Below are 10000 nucleotides of genomic sequence, written 5' to 3'. Positions count from 1 at the left end.
GAGTCTTGTCCTTCATGTAGTTTCAGGATTAAACGTCTTGTTTTGACTGTGGACGCTCGTTTCGAGTCTCGGCCAGCGGCTGCTGAAGCGCTCAGGGGGTCACGAGCTTCACTAACGAGCAGTGAAGCGCCGTCATGGGATGTTCTGAGTGTCGTTTCCTCACAGAGAGACCTTTGACTGCGAGCACGTGGCTTTGTTCAAAGGAGTCTCTAGTTTTTATAAGACCTTTCAGCCCCTGAAGGACGTTTACGTGTCTGTCCTCGCCTCTGAAAGTCTTAACAGTCAGAGTCTCTCAGTGACTCTGCTTTGATGAGCCTTTGTCTTCGATGTCAGGCAGGAAGTGTCCCCCTGGGACAACGAGGCGTTTTGTGTTCTGCTGGAGGCTGAAGCAGGTGGAGACGTGGAAAAACTGGTCCAACAAGGTTTTCTTTCAGGTGCTTCAGGACGTAGAAATGAGTAAGTGGCAGCGCTCCCTGGAGGCTGCTGTCGTCATTACACCCACCGACACGAGGCGCTGGACAGGATGAGCACCGTGATGCACAACACTGTCAACGTGCTCGAGACAAGCATGTCCTGATTGGCTGAGCTGGAGGACAGGTGATGTTCACCTTCTGAGGAGCAGGAACTCAGTCGGAGAATTTGCTCTTTCGTCAGATGTTGTGCTCAAAGTTAACAGTTGGACGTGCAGGTGGAGAAGGTGAAGCTGGAGGAACGGTTCAGCCTGCGGGAGCATGAATGAGTTCAGGAGGAGCTCAGTGTCCTCAAACGGACAAAGAGACATCCTGTGTTGTCTGGTGGCTCAAAGCAAAAGTGCTTCCAGCTATTTCAACAGGCGGCACTCGAAGGCAGCACGAAGGGCGAGGTGTGATCAACAAGGCCTGGACGGCTCAGCAGTCCGTTCAGTACAGAGTCATCACTATTAGTCAATGATAATCAATAATTCTGATGATCATCGTTGATCGTGATGCTTCTGCTGTGAGTCTCAGCCGAGCTGAACGAGGTCTGCTGGCTCCTCGTTCAATTAGTGCACAGTTCGGCGTGACGGCTGAAGGTCGTGACGTCTCCCTGGAGGTCCAGCCTGCGGGGCGGCGAGCGCTCGCTGAGCTGATTTCTGCAGGAACTCACGGCTGAAACGTTTTTTATGGCATGTTGTGGCTTTCAGGAAGCATCAGATCAAGATGCTGCTGCTGTTTGACAAACAGCACGCGGGAAGTGCCACCGTTCAGATAGAACACACAAGCTTCTGGCTCAGAACGAGTGTCTCATGACTGTTTGCACCAGCTGACGTCCCAGACAGGTGAGTTAATTACCTGTGGGAACAGACGTGTCCTGGCAGCGTCTGGATGCGGGCGATCCGTCTTCACGTGGCTCAGAAAGCGTCCTGTGACGTGTTCAGTCTCTCTGACACTCAGTGGACTCTCTTTCTGTCAAACCGCACCCGTGGGACTGTCCACGGAGGACAGATGTCCTGCTGGCAGCTCGGCATCACAGCTGCACTTCAGAGGAACCACAGACGTGCCCGATGTTTTTATTTTGTCTGTAACGAAGCAGCAGCTCTGCTTCAGGGACAATCTGATCAATCTGCCTGATGCATGAGAAGTTTTATATAACCAAAGAAAATAAAATGATTAATTCCTCAGCCAGTGTCTGAAAACAGAGCGTGCGCTGCCAATCCTTGATACGTGTCATCTTACGTAAGGAGAAACTTTCACACCATGCTCCATTCAAAAAAATCTGAATTTACTGCGTGCCTGCTCAGTGGAGGAGAGCTCACGCTGCAGCATGTGACTCATGAAAGTCAACACATCAAATAACTTCATTGAAAATTTGACTGTGATATTTAAAGAAAAAACAGGTTTACAGTTAATTCTTGAACTCTCAGCACAACGTCCCTTCAGTAGCAGTTCTGGAGTTTTTGATCAGATCTCAGTCCTGAATGTGGCCAAAGCAGCGATGGTGTGTGTGAGTGGAGGATCTTCGATTACTGCTGCTTTATCAGTTACTTCTAACTAAGGATCCCACACTGAACTGCACTGCCTGCAGCTTGTAACCTGGTCGGTTAACGAGAGCATTTTAAATGTGTGGTTTCTCAAAGGGAGTTTGGCATGTAATGTGGTTGACCAGATGACAGCAGTCACAGCCGGCTGGATCTGCTCCAACATCAGTCTGACAGGTCAGGAAATGTTACACGACTGTCGGGTCGTGACCTCTGACCTGCGCTGCCTGCAGAGAGGTTATCTGGCCGCGGTCAGTGCTGCAGTGATGCTGAGCCAATGGAGCGTCTGTCTGCCTGCTGTCAGACGGCGTTTGGCTGCGAGCTGCCTGCCCTGTGCTCTAAATCACTCCCATCTTTGACCTGATTACGCTCATTTCTCGCTGCTGCATCTGATTTGAAAACTGGAGGTTTTGCAAAACCAGCACAGACGTTGTTTCTCTTCTAACTCAAATCTTCTCTGGTCGCTGCAGAAGCTGCAGCAGGATCCTAATCTGCTTTCAATTATGGCAGCAGCTAACACACATCTGGAAAAATGAACACACACACACACACACAAAATCATACAGTCTCCTCGGCTGCGTAAAAATGAGAAAAATGTGTCGTCGGAGCCAGGAAGGATGATCCGAATCAGTCAAATCATCCGCCGACAGTGACGGGAGCCTGTCAGACTTGGATCTGGATCTGGAGTCTCTGCTCGGCCAAGTCTCTCTGCGTCTTTCGCCAACAGCCCCGATAAATCGAGCCGGTCTCTGGCTCGACTCAGACAGGAACAGATTCCTCTCAGCCGCGAAGACACAAACACACCTCAGAGCCGAGACAATTCACCCACCGTTCGCCCTTCCAGCGTCTTCTGATTCATGGCCGCCGCCTTCGCTGAGGAGCCGAACCTCAGCGGACAGCGAGACCACAAAGGTCACAGGGTCACGGCGGAGTCTGAGGCTCACAGGCTGGCAGGAAATAAACGCCTGGATCAAGGACACTAAGGCAGAAGCTGTTAGAGTGACAATGATGACGAAGGCTGGAACGCTTCATTCACAGGAAAGCTCTGCGCTTTTCATGGTGGTCTTAAAACCGATAATGAGACGGAGGAGGACGAGACGAGTTTAGACGAGATTCAAGGAGAAGAAACAAGATGAAACAAGATGAAACAAGATGAAACACAAGATGAAACACAAGATGAAACAAGATGAAACAAGATGAAACACAAGATGAAACAAGATGAAACACAAGATGAAACAAGATGAAACAAGATGAAACACAAGATGAAACAAGATGAAACAAGATGAAACACAAGATGAAACAAGATGAAACACAAGATGAAACAAGATGAAACACAAGATGAAACAAGATGAAACAAGATGAAACACAAGATGAAACAAGATGAAACAAGATGAAACACAAGATGAAACAAGATGAAACACAAGATGAAACACAAGATGAAACAAGATGAAACACATATAAAAATATTTATATTAATAATAAAAATATTTAAATACAAGGCTCTGAATTCAACACAGAGACCCTGAATGCACCGCAGAGACCCTGAATGCACCGCAGAGACTCTGAATGCACCACAGAGACACTGAATGCACCACAGAGACCCTGAATGCACCATAGAGACCCTGAATGCACTGCAGAGACCCTGAATGCACCGCAGAGACTCTGAATGCACCACAGAGACCCTGAATGCACCATAGAGACCCTGAATGCACCACAGAGACCCTGAATGCACCGCAGAGAGTTTCAAAGCTCTGAATGTGTCAGCGGTCTTCTTCAGGTGTTTCTGCAGGTCTCTGGACTGTAAATCTGATTTAAAAGCTGTTTGTTCTGACTTTCTGTGTCTTTTTCTAAAACATATAGATTTCTATGATATATACATGTCTGTCTTTGCACAGCTGCTCTTACTTCAGAGGCAGATGGCTTCTGGAGAGCTGCCTGAGTTAAAAGAAACGCTGGAATAGTTGAAGGTCAACTTACTTCTTCTTCTACTGAAATGTGTTTTTTCCCCTGTGACACGGATGAAGTCATTGAGATGATTTAATAGAGGAAGAGTGACGCTCCTTCCTCATATTTCCTGAATCTTTGAACCTTGCTCATTTGGATGATGCATTCACTGTCCCGGATGTCAGTTGAAAGCATGAATTCATCTGTTTCTTCCCTTATCCAGGACGAGCTTCGCTTCCTGCCGCGGTCGTGTCGTTTCTTCATCATCTTGTTTTTTGTCGGCCTTGGCAGCGTTCACAGGCCTTCCAGTCTGTCCGCTGACCTTCCCGATAAAGACTTTAATTGAAACCAGAGGGAGGAGGAGGAGGAGGAGGAGGAGGAGGAGGGGAGAGCTCCTCATCTCGGGGAAATAACACCTCCATGTGTCGACTTCACATTTCAGCAGTTTGACCGAAGTCACAGATGAAGATCGAGGAGCTTCACCAAGACTCAACCAGGAAACATCTTCAGAATGACCGTCCATCACGTTCACTGTGTGTGTGTGTGTGTGTGTGTGTGTGTGTGTGTGTGTGTGTACAAGACAGGACTGTTCTGTCCGTCTCTGCTGTGCTTTGTCCTCAGTGTCATTTCTGTCCACAACCAATCAACCCGATGACGATTGTTCCTCCAGCGTTCGTGGCGTTGACGTGGATTCGGTTGGTCAGGTTCCATTTTTCTGGAAGGCGTTCACAGTATTTTGTCCCTTCACTAACCTGTGGGGAAGGAAAAGGTATCAGGAACACCTGTGTGTGATTTAGTCTCCTCAGTCTTTCTGCTCTGTGGGAAAGTTGAATGTGATTCCAGGCCAGAGGCGCTCGGAGAGGAAACTTCGATTCCAGCCGATCTTTCACTGATCAACTGATTTATGAAACATTTTCCTTCAACTGGAGACTGTCCTACATTTCTGAGGGCCCCTGAAGGGGACATGAACCACTTTCAGGGATTCATGTGGACTGGTTCTACTGGGCAGCTTTCAGGGATTCATGTGGACTGGTTCTACTGGTTTCAGCATGGTGTCTCAGCTGAGTGTCTTCTTCTGTGTTTCAGATCTTCATCTCTGCTTCAACTTCGACACAAAGAACTTCAAGATCTTCTCTGGATCCAAAGAAAACCAGTTTGGTTACACGGTCCAGCAGCACGAGGCAGGAGGACGCCAGTGGTGAGATCACAGTTCTTATTCACGCACAAACCAGTCTGTACTGGTCTGTCTACATTCACAGAAACCAGTCCAGAAACCAGGTTTTTAATGTGTCTTAATGGTTTTTCAGCAGGAATGTAAACCAGTCAACTGGTTTCTGTTTGATGTAACTGACGTTTGTCCGAAACGTCCCTCCTTCATCATCATCATCATCATCATCATCATCATCATCATCATTGAGCTTTTAGTTTGACCATATTTCCTTTAACCTTCCGTCTCTGGAAGGCCTCTGTCCCTCGTCCCCTGACTCTGCCTCTGTCCCTCGTCCCCTGTCTCGGCCTCTGTCCCTCGTCCCCTCGCTCGGCCTCTGTCCCTCGTCCCCTAGCTCGGCCTCTGTCCCTCGTCCCCTCGCTCGGCCTCTGTCCCTCGTCCCCTCGCTCGGCCTCTGTCCCTCGTCCCCTCACTCAGCCTCTGTCCCTCGTCCCCTTGCTTGGCCTCTGTCCCTCGTCCCCTCACTCAGCCTCTGTCCCTCGTCCCCTTGCTTGGCCTCTGTCCCTCGTCCCCTGACTCTGCCTCTGTCCCTCGTCCCCTCGCTCGGCCTCTGTCCCTCGTCCCCTGACTCTGCCTCTGTCCCTCGTCCCCTCGCTCGGCCTCTGTCCCTCGTCCCTGCAGGTGAAGACGGTTCAGATGAAAATGTCTGCTGGTTTCAGGATGCATTGGCGGCTGCGGCCGTCGAAGCAGAGCTCGGTGTTCTGGGAAAGCGAGTTAAAACCTTCCAGGAGAGCTGCTCGTTGGTTTCTGTCTCTGTGCTGCGTGTCGGTGAATCATGTTGAGACGTCAGAATCGTGTTGGGACGACACATTTTCCATCGATGCGTCTGACGAGTGAACAGACCTGCAGAGCCGCCGGCGTGTTTCGCTCCTTCCTGCCGTAAATCAGCATTTCATGATGTCGATCTGACCCGAGGCCACGCGGTGCGTTACCGTCGACTTCCCATGAGCTCACAGGTTCCTGGACGGTTTGTCCTTGGCTGTCCATCAGTCTGCTGAGACTTTGTCTCGTCTCTTGTCTCTCATTCTTCATCTTTGTTTCCAACCTGCTGCTGGATCCTCAAATACCAGCAAACGCATCTAAAACCTCCAAAGACAACAGGTGAGATCACATGATGAGATCAGATGAAATATGTGTCGTCATCTCAGATAATCTCACTTAATCTAATCCCAACTCTTCTCCCATCTCTGTACACCACATGCTTTATAGTCAGATTAACAGTTCTTGATCTAATCTGATCTAATCTGAGATTTAAATGAGATCTGTTTGGATCAGTTTAATCTCAGTTCTTCTCATTTCTTCTCTCTTCTGTGCATCGTGTCTCTTCTGGTCTAACGTGGGTCAGTTCAGGTCAGGACCCACAAAACCAAAACCTTCTAGTTCTGGTTCTGAACCACAAACACCATCAGTGATCAATACACGTGCAGCCTGTGTGTCTCAGGACAGTGGATTAATTAATCCTTCATGTCATAATCTGCTCTCAGTAAATCCTCAAACAAACCACAAGCCGAGACCCCAAAGTCTGACGGTGTAGTGTAATCTGTAGTGTAATCTGTAATGGAGTGTAATCTGTAGTGTAATCTGTAATGCATAGTAATCTGTAGTGTAATCTGTAGTGTAGTGTAATCTGTAGCGTAATTTGTAGTGTAGTGTAAACTGGAGTGTAATGTAATCTGTAATGTAATCTGTAGTGTAATGTAATCTGTAGTGTAGTGTAAACTGGAGTGTAACGTAATCTGTAGTGTAATGTAATCTGTAGTGTAATCTGTAGTGTAATGTAATCTGTAGTGTAGTGTAAACTGGAGTGTAACGTAATCTGTAGTGTAATGTAATCTGTAGTGTAGTGTAATCTGTAGTGTAATCTGTAGTGTAATGTAATCTGTAGTGTAGTGTAATCTGTAGTGTAGTGTAATCTGGAGTGTAATCTGTAGTGTAGTGTAATCTGGAGTGTAATCTGTAGTGTAGTGTAATCTGGAGTGTAATGTAATCTGTAGTGTAATCTGTAGTGTAATGTAATCTGTAGTGTAGTGTAAACTGGAGTGTAACGTAATCTGTAGTGTAATGTAATCTGTAGTGTAATGTAATCTGTAGTGTAGTGTAAACTGGAGTGTAATCTGTAGTGTAGTGTAATCTGTAGTGTAGTGTAATCTGGAGTGTAATCTGTAGTGTAGTGTAATGTGGGGCTCTGAGGGCAGCCGGACTGAAGCGATCACATGAAGTCATGTGACACACGGCTGCTGTCGTCCTTCTGTCTGCGGCTGCAGGTAAGAACCTTCCCGGCTCTCAGTCTCGCTCTTTAATCTGGAAACGTTCAGCCGTCATGATTCCTCGCAGTCTTCCAGGATTACAAACTCCGTCCGTCTTTGAAGTCGCAGGTAAATAAGTGGAAAGTATTCGGTTTGTCTTCTGCTGCGTCCTGAGGCGGAGCGGCGGATCTGGAAACTATGTGTTGTGGTTTGTTATTCCCCAGCCCCCCTCTGGGAAGCCCATCAGTCTGAGCGTGTGTGTGTGTGTGTGTGTGTGTGTGTGTGTGTGTGTGTGTGTGTGTGTGTGTGTGTGTGTGTGTGCGTGTGTGTGAAGGGGATCTGGTTGTTTTTCTTCACAGACTGGTGACATTTACGTTTCAGGTGTGGACTGGTGCTGTTGTCAGACGTCTTCTCTGCTCCGTGTCTTTCACCCGCGGTGACCTCTGACCCCTCACTCCTCACAGCTGTCAGTGTGGCGGCTTGTGACCAGTTTCCAGCAGAACCCACATAAAGACGTTCTGTGTGTGCATGCGCTTGGCTGAGGATGTTGACGTGTGTCCTGCAGGTCAAACCCGTTGACCTGCGTCGTCCTTTAAGGTCAAACCTCCGACGCTGTTTGATCTCCGAGTCTGCGTGGTCTGTGTGTGTGTGTGTGTGTGTGTGTGTGTGTGTGTGTGTGTGTGTGTGTGTGTGTGTGGCCTGCTTTGACCAGTCCTCAGGCTGCTCTGCTGACACGGCAGACGAGCTGAGGCTCTTCCTTGCAGTGTTTGGTTGGTTTAGTGTTTTCAGACTCATGCTTTGTCAAACTGAAGAGGAGGAAGGTGAAGCCTTCGTCCCGACAGTCGCAGCAGCAGCAGCTCTGAAAAGTCTTCAGCTGATGACGGAGGTACAGGTGGGAGGTTTTCCAGCACCTGCTGAGGTAATGATGGGCATGACGGATGGTGTCACGGCCGCGTCTGCTGGGCGCTGCTGCAGGCCGCAGGATGTGGACTCTTTGGGATGTGGTTGCTCTCCGCCCGTTTGATGTGGAGCGACACACATTAGCAGATTGGAGGTTAGCGCTCTACTATGGCATCTGCTCCGGTACGTGACTCAGCCTGTTCCAGGAACAGCCGTCCAGGCCCCATGTGGTGAGTTTACTGGGGTTAACGCTAACAATGTGAGAGCAGTGCTGCTGAAAGACAGCCGACGTCTGACAGCAGGACGGCAAAGAGACTGCAGCAAAGACATCAGCACGTCTGTCCGAGTCAGACTGGACCGGTTCACGCTGCAGGACGCAGGCTGGACTCAGTCTGTCCTCATGTCCTCAGGGACACCTGAAGTCCCGACTCATGTCCTCAGTGACACCTGAAGTCTGTTCTCATGTCCTCAGGGACACCTGACGTCCGACTCATGTCCTCAGTGACACCTGAAGTCCGTCCTCATGTCCTCAGTGACACCTGAAGTCTGTCCTCATGTCCTTAGCGACACCTGAAGTCCGTCCTCATGTCCTCAGTGACACCTGAAGTCCGTTCTCATGTCCTCAGGGACACCTGAAGTCCCGACTCATGTCCTCAGTGACACCAGAAGTCCATCCTCATGTCCTCAGTGACACCTGAAGTCCGTCCTCATGTCCTCAGTGACACCTGAAGTCTGTCCTCATGTCCTCAGTGACACCTGAAGTCCGTTCTCATGTCCTCAGTGACACCTGAAGTCCCGACTCATGTCCTCAGTGACACCAGAAGTCCATCCTCATGTCCTCAGTGACACCTGAAGTCCGTCCTCATGTCCTGAGTGACACCTGAAGTCCGTCCTCATGTCCTCAGTGACACTTGAAGTCTCTCCTCATGTCCTCAGTGACGCCTGAAGTCCGTCCACATGTCCTCAGTGACACCTGAAGTCCGTCCTCATGTCCTCAGTGACACCTGAAGTCCGTCCACATGTCCTCAGTGACACCTGAAGTCCGTTCTGCAGCTGCTTAGTCTGAACACACTGAAGCACTGTTCAAATTCAGCGTCTCAGAGATGAACTTCACACTTTCATCACATTAATCTGTGGATTGTTTCTTGATCTCTGATCCATAAAGTGTCAAAAAGTCCCTCACAGTTTTTACTTTCTGATAAAGCAAACCTCCAAGAATAAGAGAGAAAGTTTGCTGAACCTGACACTCTGAGAGTGTTTGACAGAGACTGTTTGGGCGACTCTTCGTAGATGCAGCCTGCAGAAAAAAGCTGGATTTGAGGTGGAAAGTTCCTTCCAGGCTCTGAGCTGCACTAAGAACGACCTGTGATGATCTGAGCAGGACGGTGTGGAGTGCTTAAAGAGAAAGAAATATTCACTGCTGGCTTGGACTCGGGTCTCCTGCACTGTTACTCTGAGCTTCTCTGAATGAAGAGCACAAACTGAACTGCAGCGAAGGAACAGCTGAGGCTGAAGGTGAGAGTCCTGCAGGACAGGTGTTCATGATGAGGGACAGGGAGCAGGTGCACAGGTGGGTCTGACCATCAGCTGATGACGTCTGAGAGGATAAAACTCATCAAAACTGTGAATGTGAGAAATATTCAGATTCTGCTTTGTTCATATTTTCTCAGCATGATGATTTTATCC

General features: G+C 48.8%; 1 protein-coding gene across 1 annotated transcript in view; it reads left to right on the top strand.

The window, feature by feature from the left end:
- itga11b (integrin, alpha 11b) overlaps nucleotides 1-10000 on the top strand; it is a 33378-nt gene that overhangs the window by 292 nt on the left and 23086 nt on the right. The window contains exon 2 of the mRNA XM_076732493.1: nucleotides 5027-5138. Coding sequence (XP_076588608.1) covers nucleotides 5027-5138 — 112 coding nt within the window. The remainder of the gene's footprint in view (nucleotides 1-5026; nucleotides 5139-10000) is intronic.

Source organism: Chaetodon auriga, chromosome 6 (assembly GCF_051107435.1).
Source record: "Chaetodon auriga isolate fChaAug3 chromosome 6, fChaAug3.hap1, whole genome shotgun sequence".
Classification (NCBI taxonomy): Eukaryota; Metazoa; Chordata; class Actinopteri; order Chaetodontiformes; family Chaetodontidae; genus Chaetodon; species Chaetodon auriga.
Note: the sequence above shows the minus strand (reverse complement) of the source record. Positions and strands in the feature narration are given on the sequence as shown.